The sequence below is a fragment of the Protopterus annectens genome, chromosome 1.part1 (assembly GCF_019279795.1).
Source record: "Protopterus annectens isolate FY-2018-M chromosome 1.part1, PAN1.0, whole genome shotgun sequence".
In the NCBI taxonomy this organism is placed as follows: Eukaryota; Metazoa; Chordata; order Ceratodontiformes; family Protopteridae; genus Protopterus; species Protopterus annectens.
The window spans coordinates 376644737-376665535 of record NC_056726.1 but is presented as its reverse complement, the minus strand read 5'-3'; the positions used below and the strand labels follow the sequence as shown (position 1 = coordinate 376665535).

General features: G+C 37.0%; 1 protein-coding gene across 1 annotated transcript in view; it reads left to right on the top strand.

Moving 5' to 3' along the window:
* The window catches only part of FOXRED2 (FAD dependent oxidoreductase domain containing 2), a 799110-nt gene extending 785183 nt beyond the window's left edge, over positions 1–13927 (top strand). The window contains exon 9 of the mRNA XM_044075330.1: positions 5722–13927. Within this exon, the coding sequence (XP_043931265.1) occupies positions 5722–5981 (260 nt within the window). The 3' untranslated portion in view covers positions 5982–13927. The remainder of the gene's footprint in view (positions 1–5721) is intronic.
* The last annotated feature ends 6872 nt before the right edge of the window (positions 13928–20799 follow it).

The following is a 20799-nucleotide window of genomic DNA, read 5'->3' as shown; positions in this document are numbered from 1 at the left end:
CTTAACTTTCCTAACCTCTCTCTTCTTGATGCTGCCAGCAGTTCCTGATCAAATCTTCTTCTTGGGCCCAAACCCTGTAACTACCACATTGGCCAGATTTTGTAAGGTCCTTCTCCTACAATTGTGTCTTCATCTGCCTGAGGTACGGTTTTTTCTCTGGCCCCTATAAAAGCTCCCCCTCCCAACCGGACCTTTCTTTGGTCCACCTGAATTTCAACAATCCTCAAACAATCTCCTAAGTTTCAGCCTTGATCTCTTCAAATTGTCAAACAAGAAGAGAGTTTCTGAACCCATTACATCTTTACTTCCTTTTTCAACCCAACTTTAGTCCAACAAACCTCCTGGTTCTTAGACCCATCCGGAAACTGTCTCCTCAGGAAAAACCGTCTTTCCTAAACATCTGGAACTTCTAGATTAACATAGGCAAATCTTGGTTTTTATAAGAGTCATTCAGCTGTATTTAAACAAAGGTGAATCTAAGCTTAGTTTTTTTTCAGTTCACAGGCAGCTAGCTGGTTTGCTCCAGCTGTTTGCAGATGAATTAGGCAATCCGATTGGCTGTTTAAAGTCTTACCAAAATTCTCTTTCCGAGTTGCAATCTCTGGCTTCATGGTCTCGCTGCATTTCCGCCAGAATGCCCGCCCACAATTCCCATCATATTGTTGCTGCGAGGGGGTATTCATGCCCATTCAACCCGGTGGCTATAGAGATCTCTTCATGGCTGGGATGCAGCAGCCAGCTTCCATCCATACATTTCATACATTGCGGTATCATGATGGCCTTTCCCACTCATCCCATCCTCTTTCAGATCCTAAATAGAGCATCCTTGAATATCCTTCATTCGATTTTATAAGATTCATTCTGTAACAGGAATATCATCTGGATTGTCCTTAGAGTTAGTCTTCATCACAGGTACAATACTGCGATATTGGTTCTGCTACAGGAAGATTATGTCCGCAATTTCTCCTGTATCCACGCCCTCAGATTTAACAAAATAGGATCTCGGCTCTGCACAAATACTCGTTACTTGACCAATCCAGTCAAAATCTTTCACGGTTTGTATTTTCACTGTCTCTCCTTTTTTCAATGGATGAAGAAATCAGCATGATTTGTCATAGCTGGACTTTTGAAAAGAACGCTTTCTAAATAACTGGGCTTTGATTGCTTGGTTGATCTTAGCTTTAGGCCTGAATAAATTAAAACTGATAGGCAGTGTTGTTCTGGTTTGCCTAGATAGAAGTCTATGAGCAGGTGAGCCAAGTATTTCATCATGGGGTATGTTTCTGAGATTAAGTTAAAAAAAACATCAGTATTGACACGCTTTGCACTCTTGCACATTCAGCAAGTCCATTCGATTGCTGATACTCTGGACTACTAGCAACATGTACGAAGTCCATTCTTTGGCAAATTTCTGAAACAATTGACTGGTGAATTGTGTACCATTGTCAGATTAATTTCTGTGGACTGCCATAGACTGAGAAATGGCACTTTTAACTTAGCAATGACTAGTAGAAATTAGATTAGGTAGTAAATCGATCTCAAACCTATTCAAATAAGAGTCTGCCACTACTAAGTAATGTTGATTGTTCCACTCGAATATGTCAGTAGCTACAATTGACCAAGGTAGATCAGGAATTTGACTTAGCTGAAGTGGCTGTCTGCAAATGTGCTTTAGTACTATTACATACTGAATGGGAAGAAAGTACTCTGTCAGTGTCTTTCACTAGAGAAGTCCAAAATACTAGTCCTCTTGCTCTTCTCTTAGTACATTTGGAACCCAGGTGACCATGATACGAAATCTGGATATATTCTTTTGTAAGGAAGCAGGAACAACAATTTTAGAACCTTTGAAAATAATACCATCTTCCAGCAACAACTCATCTTTGTAAGGAAAGTAAGGTTGCACTTCTGGTGGTACAGTTGATTGCTTTGACTTGCATCCAACACTGATATAGTAATTGAGCTTCTGCAAAACTGGATCAGTCATTATATGATCTCTTAGCTCATCAAGTCTTGTGGTAGAAAAATTACTCTGTTCCATGACATCAAAGTCAAAATTCTCTGCATGAAGCTGTTCTGTTGTATTTCTAGGCACTCTAGGTAAGGTGTCAGCCAGGTAAAGAAGTTTGCTTTTCGTAGAGATCATTTTGAAGTTGTACTTTTGCAGTTTGAGCTTCATTCTTTGTAATCTCGCTGGAGCAGAATGCATAGGGTTCTTTAAAATAGTGACCAAAGGTGGGTGATCAGTTTCAATCTGGATTTCTTGACCATAGATATAATCATGAAACTTGGAACATGCAAACACTAGTACCAAAAGTTCTTTCGCAATTTGAACTTACTGCATCTCAGTCTGGGTAAGTGTTCTAGATGCGTAGGCTACTGGCCTGCCTTCTTGGAGAAGGACTGCACCTAAAACAAATTTTGAAGCATCACAGGAAAGAGTTACTGATTTGTTGACATCATAATATCTTAATGCTGGGGGGAGGGGGTAGCAATTTTCTGCTTAAGAACTTCAAATGCTCTCTGATGTTGGTCTAGCCATAACCAAGTAATATTTTACATGTGAACGCTCTCAAAGGCGCAGTCAACTAACTGAAATCTGGTATAAACATGCCTAAGTAATTTACCATACCAGGAAAACGTTTTAGAGCTTGCACATTATCTGGTGCTGGCATCTCAAAAATGGCTGCTTGCTTAGATGGGTCTGGTCTCAAGCCCATATTTGCAAACAAATGACCTACATATGTAACTTCTGGTAGTCTGGATTTGAATTTTAGAGGACTGAGATTTAAGTTCACTTCAGGTGCTCTGTCTGGAACTCTCTTAAGATTTCTGTCATGCTCTACCTCACCATTGCCTCCGACCAATGTATATTCTACTATTATGGTACATGGATAGCCCTAAAAAATTTGCTCCATTGCACTCTGAAAGACTTCATCTGCAGAATCTATTCTAAATGGCATTTACAGGAATCTGTATCTTCCAAATGGGGTACTGAATGTAGTCGGGAATGATGATTTGCGATCAAGCATCACTTGCCAAAATGAACTCTCTGCATCTAAGACAGAAAAAACAATGGCATTTGCTGTCAGGGCTTCAACCTCTTCAACTGTTTGCGTTATTCAAATCTCTTGGGTCAATATATATTCTGATTTCATCTGAGCCTTTTTTATGAGCTGCTGCCATGGACAACACCCATTCGGTAGGTTCTGTAACTGGACAAATTACACCTTGTTGCACCATTTTGTCTAACTGATCTTTGACCTTATGCTGTATAGCTATCAGAGCTCTTCTTGCTGGTTTGACCACCGGACTGATTTCTGGGTCTAATTTCATGGAGTACACAACTGGAAGCTTGCCCAGTCTGTCATGAAAAACATCAGTATACTTTGAAAAAATAGCATTGGTGAAGCTGGAACTAGGACATGTGCTTATCTGATTAACTTATTTGGTAAAAGAAAGAAGATTCATTTTCAAACTATCTCTGAGGCCCAATAATGACCGCACAGGTCTTCAAACCACATAGAACAGTAAGCTATAACAGCTCTTAGCCACATAACATGAAAGCACTACTGAGCCTTTGGTTTGAATTTCTTCACCTCCGTAAGCTATAAGTTTCACACAACTAGTCACATTTAGTTGTTCACTAGCTCTGACCCTTGCAACAGTATCTGCAAACATGACATTACACTTTGAACCAGTGTCTACATTAAGCTCTGTGGATTTACCATTGATTCAGACAGTACAAACACTTCATTTCTTGTCAATAAATTAACTGCATCAGTCTTTTCACCAGTTAGTGATACACCATCTACATGGAAAGCAGACTGCTGCAGGTCTATTTGATTAACTTGCTTTTTGAAGTGACCCTTCTTTGCAACTGTGTGAAGCTTACTTGATTTACAAACTCTTTGAAAATGGTTCCATTTCTTACACTTATGATATTGCTGATCAAATGGCATGCACCTTTCTCTTCTGGACTCATGCTTAGCACCACAACTGTGACAGTTAACAGTAAAGATTGATTTGGATTTTGCTGATTCACTCATGCTGTACTGAGCAATGTTTGTTTTGCACTAGGCACCCTTGGTATGGAACTGAGCATGCTCCTTTAACTGAACTGTTTTTGGAATGTGCTAGAAGACTACGGGTTTTACCTGGAAGTCCCGCAGGGGCTGCTGCTGCTGCCATGTGCTTAGGCTTGCTTTTGTCTGTCACATGTTGCAAGATGTCTCTATGAGCTCTGGAGCCTACTGATACCATGCTCTATCACTAGCAAGCATACTTGTGTGTCTTTCTGTAACCTCATGAATCTGACAAATCTCATTGGCTTTACTCAGCATTAAATCACTTTCATGAAGCAAAATCTTTCTCACAGCAACATTATTAATACTGCACACAAGTCTGTCCTTTATTAACTCATTCTTTAAATCACCAAACCTACACGTTTTAGCTTTGTTTCTCAGATCAGTACTACAAGGTGCAAAAGTTTCCTCTTGCTTTTGATCTCTCTTGTAAAACAAATGCCTCTCTAGTGTAACATTAGTGTGAGGGTTACACATTTCTCTGAATTTGTACTTTAAACACTTGGGGTCTTCCCTTGATTTGGCCTGCACAACAACACGACGAGTTTCTCCTTCACACACTGCTGGTGCATAGACAAATGAATGCTGCCTTTCAATGGCTTCTGACTCTGCTAGGTTCAGTAAAATTAATGCCCTGTATGAATGTTTTCGGTCCCAACTTGGACCATTGTGTCTTCCATGAGCACATCCAGTATGACTCACCAGAGCATTTGCTGATATAAACAGAGCTCTAAGATTAGAAATGTATGTAGACAATGCTTAGTGATAAAATGCTTTATTGTTGAAGATGTTTTACCTTGGCATTTTATGTGCTCTGTTGAGCATTCTGTCTTTTCAGCTGCCTTTCAGATAGCACTTTAAAATGTATTCCATTGTACTGTACCATTAGTTTATGATCTGACAAGAGTAAACCTTTAAGACCTCTTCACACTGAAATGTATACATCTGTGACTGTAGTGTGTTTTGGTGTAGTAAGTTGAATTTTTATCCATGATCTTTTTGCCTCGGTGGCTGTTGACTATCAAGCCTCCCCCAGGTGGATGTTCTCATTCTTTTCCCAGTCCACTGGAAGTGCTTGTCCAGTGTTAGTGAAGGGTGTTTTGTGTCCTCATTGGTACCCTGACAATAAGGACATTTATATCTAGCCTAACCCCACGCTTTGGTGGAAATGTGCTACTAGCATCGCTATGGGAGGCCACAATGCCTTCCACTTGCAAGATTAAGTGCCAGTATGCTTGCTTTGAAGACTGCTTGTTGAGCTGAAAGCTCGCCAGTATGATGCACATTTGTTGTGCTCCTCCTGCAACAGAGTTTAGCAGTGTGTTTCTTAGTCCTTCATTCCCATTCTTGTAGGATGAACATGCCCACCTTCTCCTCTCAGCTCCATCAAGTGCCCAAGACAGTAATGGAACTTGGGTCACCTGGGTTTTAGTCAGGGTTTTATCTTTCTGTGTCAATGGAGGTGTCTTATAATCGGTTTAACTACAGAACAGGGTGACTGCATCAAGCACCTTTCATATTGGTTGTATGCATTGGCTACAGATGACAGTATCAACAGTGTTTCATTAATTTAGAATTGATTTATTGTGTGAATGGACAGCGAGCTAACCTTTTTGGGGTTTTTTTCTTTTTTTAGAAACTTGCTTTCAGTTTGCCTTGAGCCGTCTCAAGCTGCCACCTTACTGCCAGCAGAGGTATTTGAAGAAACAGGGACTGATGGGTAATGAGGTACTCACACAGCATGCAGTGGAGGCTGGGCTTATGGAAAATTATTCAACAAAAGACCTTACTAAAGATAAAGCAAGCAGCACGTCACAACATTTGCTCAAGGACTCTGGTATCCATATAGAAGGAAGTCTGTTTAATGACCGCACCACCAGTAAAGATGAACTGTAACCTCTTAACTTTCAGAATAGATATGAGCATTTTCTCTTTAGTCAGCGTATGCTCTTATACAGCATAGGAGTGACTTTTTGCTGTTAACCCTTGGCAGATATCAGGGATTGTCTGTTTCTGAAATACAAAGTATTACATGGACAGTTTATGAAATTTGGAAAAGGAAAAAAAATGTTAGCAGAGAATAAGCTGGGAAATGTTAAACCATCAACTTGTATCATATTAATTTTAGCCTGTCTTGTTGCATACTACGAGATGGCCAGTGGTATGTAAACACAGAAGATTTGCCAAAATATCACAGAACATGATAGGTTTACTCTTAAGTCCCTTGTAAGACAATGCTTCAGAATTAGTTTCCTGTGCATCTGTTGCTTGGGTGTCTTATTCCCAAGTATTTGTTTCATTTAACTGCTTCTAGTTTTAGTCCCTGGAGTCAGATCACACTGACAGGGACAAATGTGAAAAGTAAAAACAACGTGCTTTATGTGGACCAGGAAAATGCTTTAAAGTCATTTTTTCTCTTTTGTCAATTCATTGTAATCTCAGAGTTAGTTTATGTAAGGTAAACAAGTGTGAGGATCCAGAGGGCTTGCTTACCTACCAGCAAAAACAGATTTTTATGGTGAGCTTTATGTACATTGTGTTTCTCTTGGTTTGGATACATGCATGTTACCCAAAAGCACTTTAGTTTTGATGAGTCATCAGAGAAGTTGTTAGGTAACTGTTGACCAAAGCCTAGAAATATACAGATTGTAAACATGTAAAACCTCATTTGCATGTCTCTGTGACCTGTAAAAAGACACAGAAAGTCAGAATATCATTTAAACATATGGAAATAATTCTGATTTGTTTTAATTTTTATGAAGCATCAAGTATGCGTCTCTTCTAGATTTGTATGGATAAATGCTGGTGAAGAAAGCAGTTGCAGTATCAATAACCTCATTATTAAAGGACTGTGTATACACCTCAATAGTTTATGACCTTTAAGAGGGGTCTGCTTATGACAAAGTTGTTACTGCTTCTTTTGCAGATGGTGTTTTTAACAACCTTTATCACATATAGAACAGGAGGAAGAGAGAGAAAGATTTTTTTTAAAGAACAGTGTGCACCTTACAGGATGTCTGAGATTTTAAATTCCTTGAATCAGTTTTTGAAACGCTAACAGCATCAAACAAACTAGTAGACCACATCAGTCACCCCATTATTTTATAATGTAAAACACTGTCATATTTTTGTTTCATGTAGATAATTTAAAAGATTGTTCATTTGTATTTGAAAATGAAAAGAGAAAGAAATGCCTGGCCTCCCTTGTGCTCACTCTGATCTCTTTCAGCTATCAAGGGAGTGATATGATGCCTTTTGTCTGCTGACAGCCAAGAAAATAATACATTCATTGATTGAAGAGGATGGTGGTGCTAGATGTCCTCTTTTGATAGCTCTTTTGAATAGTTTGCTCTGGGATTGAGTGGTGAATCTCCCAAACTCGAGCATTAGGCTTGTTGATGTACTCTCACATAATAGGCACATGAATCCTTGGAAAATGTACACTGTCTGGAGAGACTTGCTTTGTCCTTTCTTCCACCTGGGTATTTGCCTCACCAACAGGAATCAGGTCTAATGGTCTTGCATTTAACCCCATAATGTTGGATCTGTAATTGTTCTTCACCTGCTGGGATAAGACTAAGCAGGTATTGCAGTGCAACTTCTTATTGCAGAGCTTAGGCCATTTACACAAAAAGTCACCTTCTGAACACACGAGGGAGTGGTTAGAAGAAAGTAAGCATCACACTTTGGGTTCACACAGTATCAGCACATTAAACAAAGATAATTCGTTGAAATGCCAAAAAATCAGAAACCCCTTCAGAAACGCAACAGGATGTTACTGTGTAGAATTGTGTCCAAGCAGTGATTTAATAATAGACAATCTCCTGGAATTAACCGAGTTGGTTCAGTTAATAATTCATTTGGTCACAAAGTTCATAGGATCATAATAAATGCAAGGCAGTGGGAAACACCCATGTCAGCAGTTTTGATATATGAAAAGTTATTCATACCAATATCCAACCTTTTCAGTATTGAAACCAATGCCAGACCCATTTAGTAATCAAGCATTTAAATACAAAATCCACTAGGGCCTTGATAATTTCATTATGAGGGCCACTATCAAAGGCTGTAGAGAAGTCTATCACATCTACAGAAAACCTACAGCCAAGGTCAATCTTTCATCATTGTAAAAACTATTCAGTTTCATAAAACAGGAACACTCTTCTACAGAAAACCTATAGCCAAGGCCAATATTTCATTATTGTGAAAGCTACTCAAGTTTATCAAACAGGAGCACCCTGAAACAAAGCCATGTTGGTATATATCCATACATGTGGATGATTCAGATAATAACTTTCATTAATTTTCATAAGAATACTGATCAGACTAATTGGTCTGTAATGATCGACAGTAGAACATAAACTACCCCTCTGTATAGGAGTGACAACAGCTTTCTTCTATTCGCTAAGAACAAAACCAAATTTTAATGAATTTTGAAACAGATCTGTTAGACATAGAATCAAGAGAATCACTAATGTTTGTTAGGAAGAAGCTGCAGAAAAGATTACTTTTTTTACTGACTGCTGTAGCAAACATGTACCCGGAAGTAATGGGGCACTATTCTGAACCATTTAATTTTACTCTCAGCATCTTACAATCAGTGGACATGTAAAAAACAATATCTGCCAAGTTAGCAAGCAGCCCTGATATCTTATGATAGTACTATCTGTTATAACACTGTTATTAGTAGCTTCACTTTTCTCATATATTTTCATGGATTTAAATATTGCCATCTTATTAGATCTAGTGTTTACTGCAAGCTTATGTGTTCATAGTCACACTTTGGTCTTCTCACTGTACTTCAGTAACTTCTGAACGTCATTATAGATGGATTTAGTTTTGGCACTTGGAACTGCATATGGAGCCTTTCTCCCTGGGCCTCCGCTGAAAATTGGCTTTGTTCCAAGTCGGACTTTCCCGGTTAACAAATGTTAAATAAATAAAATAAAAATAAATAAATAAATTAAGCCACAACCTTTTTTTTTTTTTCTTTTCTCTTATTTTAGTCAGAAATAACAGATTTCCACCACGGTGGTCACATGTACTTGTTCCTGATTTAGTATTCCCATGGGAAAATATTTCTTGATAAGATCATTTATAAATTCACCTTACCAATCATTATCACCATCTCCCAATCCCTAGTCCTAATTTCACAATTCATGGTTGAACAATCAAAACTGTTGAATTTCCTACAAGATGCCTGTTTAAAATAGACCCTTTAGCCATGAGTATCTTAAGTTCACAAGTAGTGTGGTAATGGTTAGATAACCCCAATTCAAAACCATCTACTCACTTGTTAACATGAAATGTGCTATTTACCCAAATTACATGTCAAGTACTATCCAAACTAGTTGGGCTAGTTATCACCAGGGTACAGTTATGCAGCAAACTTTTTTCAGTAATATTTATCAGCTTGGAGTTTGATAATGGAAACCCCAGTTCACTCCTGGGGCATTGATATCACTGGCTGTAATATTTATATCCATTACTGAAACAAAGCAGAAGCCATTTATCCACCATCATGTCCCTGAATATTCTTAAGCTTGGAGACCTCTAGAAAAGGGCACTTTTCCGGTTACACTTCCAATCAAAAACCCTGACCTCGACAAGTTCACAAAAAGTCATAAGATTCACTGGTGTCCAAGCCAATATTCTGAACCAAATTTAGTTAACACATAAACAGATAAAACCACCTGCCCTCTTATCCACTCTTATGTACATGCCCCTTGAGGCCTGGAATAAGAAGTGATTTGATTTTATCACTAAACCATGTTTCAGCAATCATTAAGATATACCTTTCTCTAGCAATTTTAGCTTCTAGGTTTTTTAGCTTGTCATTTGGGTTTCTAGAATAAGACAGTAAACATTTTAACCTGCTATAGATTACACTGTGCCCTTTGATAATGTTTCTGTCTCTTAAAAAAGTGTTTCATAAACCCAGTGAGCTTAGGACTGAACACTGTGTTAGCCTGGTGGCTTAAATGAATATTGTCCCTAGTAAATAGTTTAATTTTGTCAGCTTCTGCAGTCATGTAATGGTTTTCAGTGCATTCTTCACACAATCACTTATAATAATGTTAGTGATTTGCCTAGCAATGCAACACAGCCTCCCACTGAAATGTGGGGCAAGAAGTATGTCACACAAGACTGCAACACCACCAGGTGCTTTACTCAAGGATATGAAATTCTTAACTGGGTCGTGAAACGTTTCAGTCTCAGTATGACCAGCATCTTTATTTCCAACAGCTGTTACCACAATGTTGTACTTTTTGTTGTTGACAAGTTTAGATAAAGCACTGTTTACATCTTCTATTGTACATCCTTCTAAACATGAGATGGTAATGCACTCCCTGTTACTACTGGGGGTAATAAATGTCCAGTAGCATAGAGTTGCCTGTTACAGAATCTGACCCTCTCTGCAGGGGTAAGAGCCATAAGGCATTTGTCAACCATAATTATCTCTACTTGCGTGGGCATGCAGACCCTGGTTTGATAAAGAAGCTTCACTATCCAGTGCCCTTCTACATTTTTTCTTTCTAGCTCATTCCCATGGCACCATCTAAGGACTCAGTATTGCTCCTTTGCCTCTTTTCTTTGGAGATAGAACCATTACTAGTGATAGTTTTATCGATGACATTGTCCATTTCAGTATTTGCAGCATCCATATCTGTACCCTCATCTTGTATTGCAGTCCATATAGTTACTATACCCTGTCAGAACAGCATCCTCACACATGCTAAATTCATCAGTCTGGCAGCTATTTACACATTTAGTATAAAGGGGTGTTTATATTTCTTTATGTTTATGAATGACACAAGGGAAGAAATGTTCCCTCTGCCTGTCATTATTGTTAATATTGTCCACTACCTTAAGTGCTAAATACTTGTTACTTGTTGATTTATGAACATTCCAGTCCAGGGTATTTTTCCAGTACATTTTTCAATTTACCCCCAAATCAGGAAGCCCCTACCTCAATATGTCATTGTGGTAGAACTCATCAATTTGTTCCATAGTAACCAACTCAACTGAAGTATGTGAATCAGTAGCATTTTCTGCACAACCTGCAATAGCTCTCACTTCCATTAATGAACACTAATAAAAAAACAAATGTAACCACAGTGTAAAATATAACTAAAAAAAGTCCAAAACATGCACTGTGAAGCTGTAGGAAACACTTTCAATCAGCCAAATTCTTCAGTCCAAGCTGTTTTTATTCAAAGCATTTTATAAAAATTTTATGCAAAGCACTCAATCTGTGTTTTTGTATGTTGGAAGAATAAAAACAGCTTGGACTGAAGAGTTTGGCTGACTGAAAGTTCTTACTGCTTCACAGTGTATATTAATGAACACTACTTAACGCACTTAACATGCAAAGATGTTCACAGTGGCTCTGCCAAGGCTTGTTTAGTACTGTTTATTAAGCATTCTGGCATGCTGTAAAGCCTCATGGAGGAAGTATTTTTGTCTTTGATAGCATATTTTTACTACATGATCTTTAGTGATGATTGTGGGGGGGGGGGGGTTGTGGCCTTCAGTGATGTGTGCTTTGAATAGTAGTTTCCAGGGTGAAGTTGTCACTGAATTTATTAGCTAATATGTTTGCAATGTGTCAGAGTAGGTGGTACCATTTTGAATAAGTTCTGAGCAATGTTGGGTGTTATTTCATAGTTTTCTTAAGTAACTAAAGAAGGTTTTGTAGTTGTCCTTAACATCAAATGTTAACCTTGGTTCATGGGTTGCCGTAGTATTCCTAAGATATATATCTGTAGTGAAGAAGAAGAGAGAGATCTTTTAAGTTTTTGGTGAATGTTTTTGTTATGTTAACCATGGTTTGAGAGTTGTTGGATCTGCTGTATTCATTAAGGAATTATTTTCTTGTTTTGTTAAGTGTACGTTGCTTGACTACCAAGGTGGTTTTATTTTAAACTTCCCATTATATTTAGATCTGGTCGGTATTGTCAGTTCTATAAATGCATATAAATGGGCACATAACTGTTTTATGTAGCTTCCTGTGGAGGCAGTTATGCTGGAATTAGTGAGTCTGTAGTTTTTGATCCAACTTAAGTGGGGAGGGAGATACCAGAGCAGTAGTACACAAAGAAGCTATTATCATAAGAACTGGGTGAAGAATATTATGCCACGTAGTGGGATTGGTAACCTGTTGCAGGAATCTTTTCTTTATGAAATCTAAGAACTATTGGGCATATCCTATGTTGTCAAGCCAGAAGGAGTATTCAAAAATTGGAAAGAAAAGGAGAAGAGAAGAAATAGTTATACACTCTTAACATATTTTGAGTTAGAGGATAAAAAGGCAACAGGTGATAACATATATTTACCACTACCAAATAATTTCATTCAAAAAGTAAGTGTTGCAATTGACACTAAAAACAACTAGAAAATGAAGATGGTGAAGTTCTTATACTGGAAGACTCTATAGTCAAGAGATTATCAACAAATTTGGTTAGCCTAGATAAAAAAGGGTGACTTACCATGATTAACGTTTATTGACATTTTTGCTTTATTGCCTATTTTACAAATAAATGCAGGAGTTAATTACTAGTTCTTTTAACTCATTTGAAGAAAGCCTTTGTGCCAATATTAGATTTTTGTAAAACAAACATAAAAAGTAGGAATTAGTGCAATATTACCATCACCTTGATCATCAGCTTGCTGTTTAGATATTTTTTCAACAATTGCCTCACAACTAGGAAGGATGGCGTTTTCTCATTTAATGGATTATGTTTAAGTCCTTTCAGTACATTTTTTGCTGGTGATAAACTTTCCAGTGTTGTTAAAAAAATAGGATGCATGCTAAAGTCCCAGCTTTCCACATTAAAACACTGGACTTAATAATATTATAACTGTATTTTTGCAATGCCAGAAGTACAGTTATAAAATGTGATGATCTCATGTCTGCAAGGCATATGTATACCTGCCAGATTGCTGTACTTACTGAATGTTGGAACCCATGTTGGCCATTATTTAAGTGTTACAACAAATTTGAATGTCTAAGAAAGAAAACCATTAGTGAGGCATATTGATAATGCTCTCATCCTTAAATGCAATATTTTTATGGTTAGTGTTGGTTGTGAATTATTAGGTGTGTTATTTGAAGTAATATTACACAAGATGTTTCAAATCCAATTGCATGTAATAGAAGTCCAACATTATGTTGTGACCAGCACAAACATTTCTGGCACACACTAGATAAGAATTTACATAATGGTCTTTAATTCTTCTTAGTGATTATCCATATATTAACTGGGAAAGTGAGTGTTCTCCAACATTCTGTGAGCAATAATTCATTGACATAGTCAGCTTAAGGGGTAAGGCTCAAATGGTACCTAATCCTACTAAACAAAATCACATTTTGTCTTTCATTCCTACAAACTGTTACAATATAATTTGTTGAAGAATGTCTAGGAACATCTGACCACAATACCATCTTATTCAGTGTTAACTTGGTGCTTACTTTTAAGAAGTCCACAAAGATTTAGTAACACAGCATTAACAATTTCTAAAAGGGTCTGAAGTAAACTCCTTGGATTAACAGTTATGTGTAGGATTAAAAGTTCTGTATTGGGGACACATTTCTAACTAAATGTCCTTTTTTTTGAAGGGACTGTAAAATCTGAATGTGTCAATTCATATAATAAACTACTGTTAAATTATATTAGATTATATAAAAAGAGAGAGAGACTCCATGAAATTTGTACAAAATTCCCAACAAGTGATAAGGAAAAATAAGTAAGAGAGCAAAGAAAGTTAAAGGAACAAAAGTAGCAGTAAATGCTATGTATAAGAATTCCTTTGCCATGAGCTTGGGCAACAAAAATGGCAACTGCTAACTAGTGAGACAGTGAGAAAATGTGATTCAGAGACTCATATTGCCTCAATGTGAAACACCTCATTATTGGCTCATTACCATATTTCTGAACTGAACATCATGCTGTCAGACCTGACATCTCTAGTGTTCTCCCTAGCAGCCCTTGTATTGCATTAGTAAAAGAACCCACTTACACTGACACATTGAGACACACACACACACACACACACACAAGTAACCCCCCTCCCAAAACTCGTTTTGGGTTTAGCTACACATTTACCTGCTGGAGCTCCTCTTTTTGTGTGTACTGCCAATTTAATTGGCCAAGTAAAAGTGTACTTTAGGGTTAAAAAGTGACTGCCTTAAAACCATAGCTGTCATCCATTCATTCCTATAAGAGTACTCATGGTGCAGATAAGTTCAGAGAAAATGTGGGGGGTGGGGGGGTTATTGTGTGTGGATGTCTGTGCGTGTGTCTGTAGTCACAGGAATTTGTATATTTTCCTGTGTGGATGCACTAGGGCTATATAGGGAATTACAAGTCTGACTGTGTGTGTTAGAGCATAAATGCTAGGCTTCTTTGTGTGTGTGTGTCTAAATGTGTGTCTAATGTAATACATGGGCCACTAGGGAGAACACTAGTGAGGTCAGCACAGTGTTCAGTTCAGAAGTATGGTAATGAGGTCTTTCACATTAAGGCTATACCAGACTCTGAATCACATTTTCTGTTTTTCACTAGTTGGCAATTAGCATGAAAGGTGAGGATTTTAATTAATCTTAATCACAGTATTTTCTTTGTGTATGGGTTACATGCCAGTGATTACTATCAAAGCTAAATTTTCTAATGTCATTGATGAAATAACTTAAATAATTTCCTATTGTATTTAAATCTGTGATCTTTCAGAAACATATTTCCAAAGCCTTCTCCTTAATTAAACTGAAAGTTATTATGTAATGTATCAGTATTCCCCACTATGGAGTATATGATGCTTCTTATTAAGTACCTTGATATGACACACTTGGAAAATTGTCATCTAATATATTCCCTTTAATAAACTGGTTTGTACTTAATTTGTGATCATGCACAATGAATATCTAAATCTAAGAAGGCATTCTTTTTTGCAGAGTTACTCTATTTCATGGGTCTATATTGAATCAGCGAATGCTTAAAAAAAGCGAACTCTGATTCATCGACCTTATGTAAGTGAAAGCTTACAATCCCGAACACTCGGAACAGCGATTTTTTTCCCCTGGGAAAAAAAATCGCTGTTCCACAAAAAAAAAAAAAAAATCTTAAAACAGTATGTAATGTGGGGGGCTTCGTCCCCCACACCCCCCTACTTAAATATACTAACTCCAAGATCGCACCACAGTGGAGGAAATGGCAAACTCCCAAAACTGGCCCAGCGATTTTTTTCCCTGTTAAAAAAATCGCTGTTCTGGGTGTTCGGGATTATAAGCTTTCGCTTACATAGGGTCAATGAATCAGTGTTCGCTTTTTTAAGCATTTGCTGATTCAATATAGACCCTATTTCATGTAACTTCTGTTCATATAACTTGGCCAATATTTGCACATTTTTGCAAATGCCCTAAATTCAATACTTTATGATAATTACACCAATGTGAACTTAAGTTGAAGCTGCTATATTATAATTTGATTTAATTTGGTATTATGTAGTTTTGCATATACCTCCAAAACAGTTTAACCTCGAAGAGCAAGCAGTGGCTATTTTTTTTTTAGTTTTATTATTTTAGCAAGCTTTTATATTACACCCAGTTAGGTGGATTTTTCCAGTATGACAAGGTGTGGCTTAAAAACATGGCTACTAAGTATTTTAATGCTGCAAAATTTGTAAACGTTAAGGATAAACTGTTTTTTATGATGCTGGAAAACAATATTTCAAATTATTCAGTGTTCAGCTTCATGCATGTTTCAATTTCCTTTAGTCAGATTTCATTTTATTAAAACAATATGTCAAGGTATTTCTGGTTTGTATCTTGCATATCAGTATTCAGCAAATTTCAGACTTTACTGTAGTTTGCAACTTTTCAATCTTTTATGTCGGTTCTATAGCTTTCTTTGTAGCTCTAGAACTACATATACAAAAAAATGTATTTTCAGTATTAAACAGGCACTTTCCTTTTTAGTTATGTGCTCATTTTTTTTTTTAGTATTGTATATACTTCTACATTTTTTATGTCATAAATATTGTATATAGTTATAGTTTGCTATGGGGGTTTTCATTAAAAAGTTGCATTTTTATCTCATTTTATTTATACTGTTATAAAGTTAAAAATTTTCAATAAAGATTTTTGATAAAAAAAGGAAGATTATTCTGAGGCTCCCACATTAGCTTAAGAACAATGATGAGTAAATAAAACATTTTAAAGAATAGTGGTTCCACTTGAAGTTACTGTGCTAATGTAGCTGCCTGTGGCATATTTAAATCGCTAGGACTTAGTTTTATCATAATCTAACCTTTTACTGGTATGCTTTTGAAAGATATAAGAAATGTATTCCAGATTCTAGACAACCAAAGATGCTTCAGTACTGTTTCAAGCAAAAAATGAGGTATGCAAATAACAAACATGAGGATGAAAAGAGCCTGGTGTGTCCAAGCAGTTGTTCTGAGCTTGTGTTCTAAATTCCTGCACCAGCCTAATGGCACACAGGCATAAAGTTCTGAATATGACTGAGAATAGTCTATGTTTAATTAGTGGCACATGCAGCGGAACTAGGTGGGAGAGGATAGATTTAAGTGGCCAATGCCATCTTGCTTATCCTGAGGGGAGGGAAGAAGCATTGGCCTGTTGCACTGATGACATCTAGAGAGATAAAACAAAATAAAAATGCACACACTACTATAAAACAAGCACAGTATTGGCTATGGAATAAAGAAAGAGTCGTATCTTATGTTAAGCACTTTTCATTTACTGCATTAGTAAACTTCATCAGACAAAAAAAATCTAGAGAGATGATGCCTTTCCACCTCTAAGCTTAGTAATTCTCAAGTGCCGCAGCCAGGGACAACATTTGCAGTACAGCAAATGTGGGATCTGACATGAAAACAGTAGCAAGAATTGTAGTGCCACTTTAGGCATGGCATTAGGTTGGCCTGCCTGATATTCTGAATAGCCCTGTCCCCACCATCCAATCTTAACCCCTCAGGAAGGACAGGGCTGATGAGCTTCAGCCAGAGGAATGAAGGGCTTCTAGTACTCTCATCCAGGAAGGAGATGGGCTCAGTATTCACACTGCTTGGGGAAATGAATGGGCGTGAGCCATGGAATGTGTGTGTCATAGGACTCTTGCCTTGCTGAATACGTGGCGTGATCCAAGATGGGATGGAGATTCTGAGCTCACTCCCATGGGCCCAGACCTAGTTTATGAAGAGGGAAAGAACAGGCCAGTTAGGTGAAGGTAGGGGAGCCTCTGGGTCAGACAGGCAGGGCATGAAAAATGTGCTAAGTTTTGGTGATTAATAGTTTGTGGATGAGGGTGCATAACAGTAGCTTGGCTCTGTGGTTGATAGGAAGCCAGACTGAGCTTTACAGACAAAAACAAATTTTCTACAGATACATCATCTAAAATTATTTGGTAAGTGTCAAACTTTTTATTCAGTGTACTTATGAATTTGGAGTTCCCCATATAGTGTTCAAAATGAGTCACTTAGTAATTTGTCCATTGTGTCCAAAATGTTTGTTTTATTTTGAAACTCATTGTTGCTGGCTAACACTCTTATTGCCCCTAAACTGTTTTTATATAAAACACCACAAGCTTGCAAAAAACATTGTTCTGTTCAGAGTTCTTAGCTAGATTCCATTTCTAAATACATATTGACCTTATTATACAACATCCAGTGGACGATCTGAGATTCAGATGCATTTTTTCAAGCAAAACATAATCATTGGTTATGTCACTTAAGTCTGGAAGGAGGCAGTTGTAGGTCGAGTACCAAAAAATAGTAAGGCACTTCTTATGTAGAACTGCAGGCCCATAAATTTGACAAATATACTAGAATATTGTTTGGAAAGAATTATTTTGAACAAAATTCCTGAAAGGATTGGATTGCGGATGACTAGCAATGAGTTTCAACTGGAAAATCAACAAATTTGCTAAATGTTCTGTAATAACTTGGTAGTGGTTTTCACTGTGGTCTAGCAATTGACATATTTTTGGATTTATCCAGGGTGTTTGACTCTGTCCTCGTAAAGCATTATTAACAGAAATGGTTATATTACTAATTGAATTAAAATTGGCCATATGACAAGAAGTCCCAGATGAGAATAAATTATGTTTACTCAGACTGTTATAAACAGAAGTTCACAAAGATCAGTGTTGGAGCCCTTTTATTTCAATGTCTTCATGTCAAAAACACCACCCAGTAAGAGGATTTGGGTCAGTACATTCACAGATGACTTCTAGATTATGGCAGTGTAACCAGTCTAGACGAACATAAAAGAATGAAGTACTATTTGGATTCCCTCCTTGAGTGGTCTAAATATAATAGAGTGCTACTTAACACTATCAAATCTAGTGTACTGCACATTGGCAACAAGAATCATCAGTACCCTTATGCTAGGGAAAATAAACTTGTATCAGTAATAGATTCAGTATGAGACTTGGGAGTGATTATCAGCACACTTAAATTAGAAGCTAATGTAAACACTATGGTGTGAAGATGTTAATTCTTTTTTAACATCTTTTTTAAATCATCACTGTCTAATTTGAAGCATAAGTTCGAATACATTAACAGAAGAGAAAATAAGATATAATATTTTCCATTAATATCAAGGAGCAATATGTATGTGTGTTTTCTTTCTAATGCTCTTCATTCACTCCAACATTACATACAATGCTCTCAAGCCCTGCCTTCTCTTAAACCTTGCTCCTCTTCCCAAACATTATTACTCTGCATGTATTCTTCCACAAATTCCATTTATTTCTATAAAATTTGCCAATTCCTGTTTTGAAATATCCCAAATGTAGTTCTTTTGTCTCCTTTTACATTATTTAAAACTTCCATTGCAGTTGCTTTAGATTTTGATTTCCATTTTTCTTGTAATTCTTTTTTGGCAGACAGTTATATTCTACTTGTAAGGCCTTATTGTGGCCAAAGAATTCAGATCTTATATCCCAGCTAAAAATAATTTTTTCCTTAGTCATTACTATTTGTTCTCCCAACATTTCTGTCAAAGTACTCTATAGGGAATTTTTAAACTCTACCAATCTATTACATTCCCTACAAACATGTTCCCAGTGTCCTTTGTCATTCCCTTCACATCTCCTCTAAAGTCTATTTGGGGGATAAAACTATATGTTAAAAAATTTGCATGCAAAAATCCTAAATCTCCTGATCTTTATTGGATACTTTGGAACCCTACATATTTATTCACAGTGATCCTTTGCAATTTGCCATTATATTCTCTTTTCCAACCTTTCCTAACCTTTCTGGCTGATTCTTACAGTTATCATTTAGTATTTATACACCCTACTAATTATGTATATTTTTATTTTCTAGATTCAACTACAAACCATATTTGAAGTGGTCTTTCACTTACCACTCTCTTATCCCGTTCTACCATGTAGATGAGATGCCAAACTGAGGCCCCATCTGCCTGAGTTGGTAGCTCAGGTGGAGGTAAAAGATCCCATGGAACCTATCGAAAAGAGTAAAGGTCCTTTATTTATACAGAATAAAATAACTCTTATTTACAAAATATTTACATATTTACAAATATAAGGTAAATCCGGTGTCTGCCAATAAGCGGAACAGCCAAAAGACGTCTCTTGGTTAAAAAAGATGTTTAATCCACATAACGCCCCAAAATCACAGTCAATATTCCCCTTAAAACAACGTACTTCACAAACAAGGACAGACAAGAACAACACGCTAAACGCAGTTTAGCGCTTTCAACCAAAAACTGGTCTTCTTCAGAACTGCAAGTAGAAGCATTCAGGACAACTAAATAAACTTTTTGGCGCCAAGAAGTAAATCATATCTTAAAGCCACATACTTGAAATATAATACAATAAAATAAAACAAAACAAGAAACAAAAAATAAAAAATAAATAAAATGTAAAATGAATTAAAGGGGATAAGCTGATAAACACCAGCAAAGGCTTTAGGGAAAGCAAATATAAACCTTGGCTTAGACGCACAGCCCAGATAGACAAAAATAAAAGACCCACAGTTGTAAGGAGTCCCCAGTTAATGTTTACCTACAGTAGCAACATAAGTGATATCTGTAATGTTGTACAGAATAACTGGAACATTTTGACTAGTGATGAAGGGCTGAGTGATATAGTAGGTTGTAGACCTAACTTCAGATATAGAAGAAACAAGAATCTGAAGGATTTGTTATGCAAAGAAAGGCTAAGTAGTCAAAATACAGTGGCAACAATAACGATGGGCACATTCCCGTGTGGGAGGTGCAAAGCTTGTGGCCACATTAATAAGAAGACTAACTTTGAGCATCCTGTCACACATAGGCAATTTGTGTTAAAAGGGAGGGCTACCTGTCGAGCAGCGGATATAGTTTATCTAGCTGAGTGTAGCCATTGCCCTAGTTTTTATGTAGGAAAACTAACCAGATGTTAAAGACAAGGATATTACAGCACCTATCTAGCATTAGGAATGGGGATGTGCATAATGCTTTGAGCAGACATGTGATGGATAATGCAACACACAAATTCACTTTCAGGGCTATAGTAAACATAAGGCTTACCACTAGAGGGGGTGATGTGAAGCATTTGACAGAATTAGCAGAATCCAGATGGATCATTGAGCTTATGGCCAATCGTACACCAGGTTTAAATGATGTGATACCTGTTAAGCCCACCCTTCAAAATAGGCGGGCTTTTTACTGAATCCTATTGGATATGCA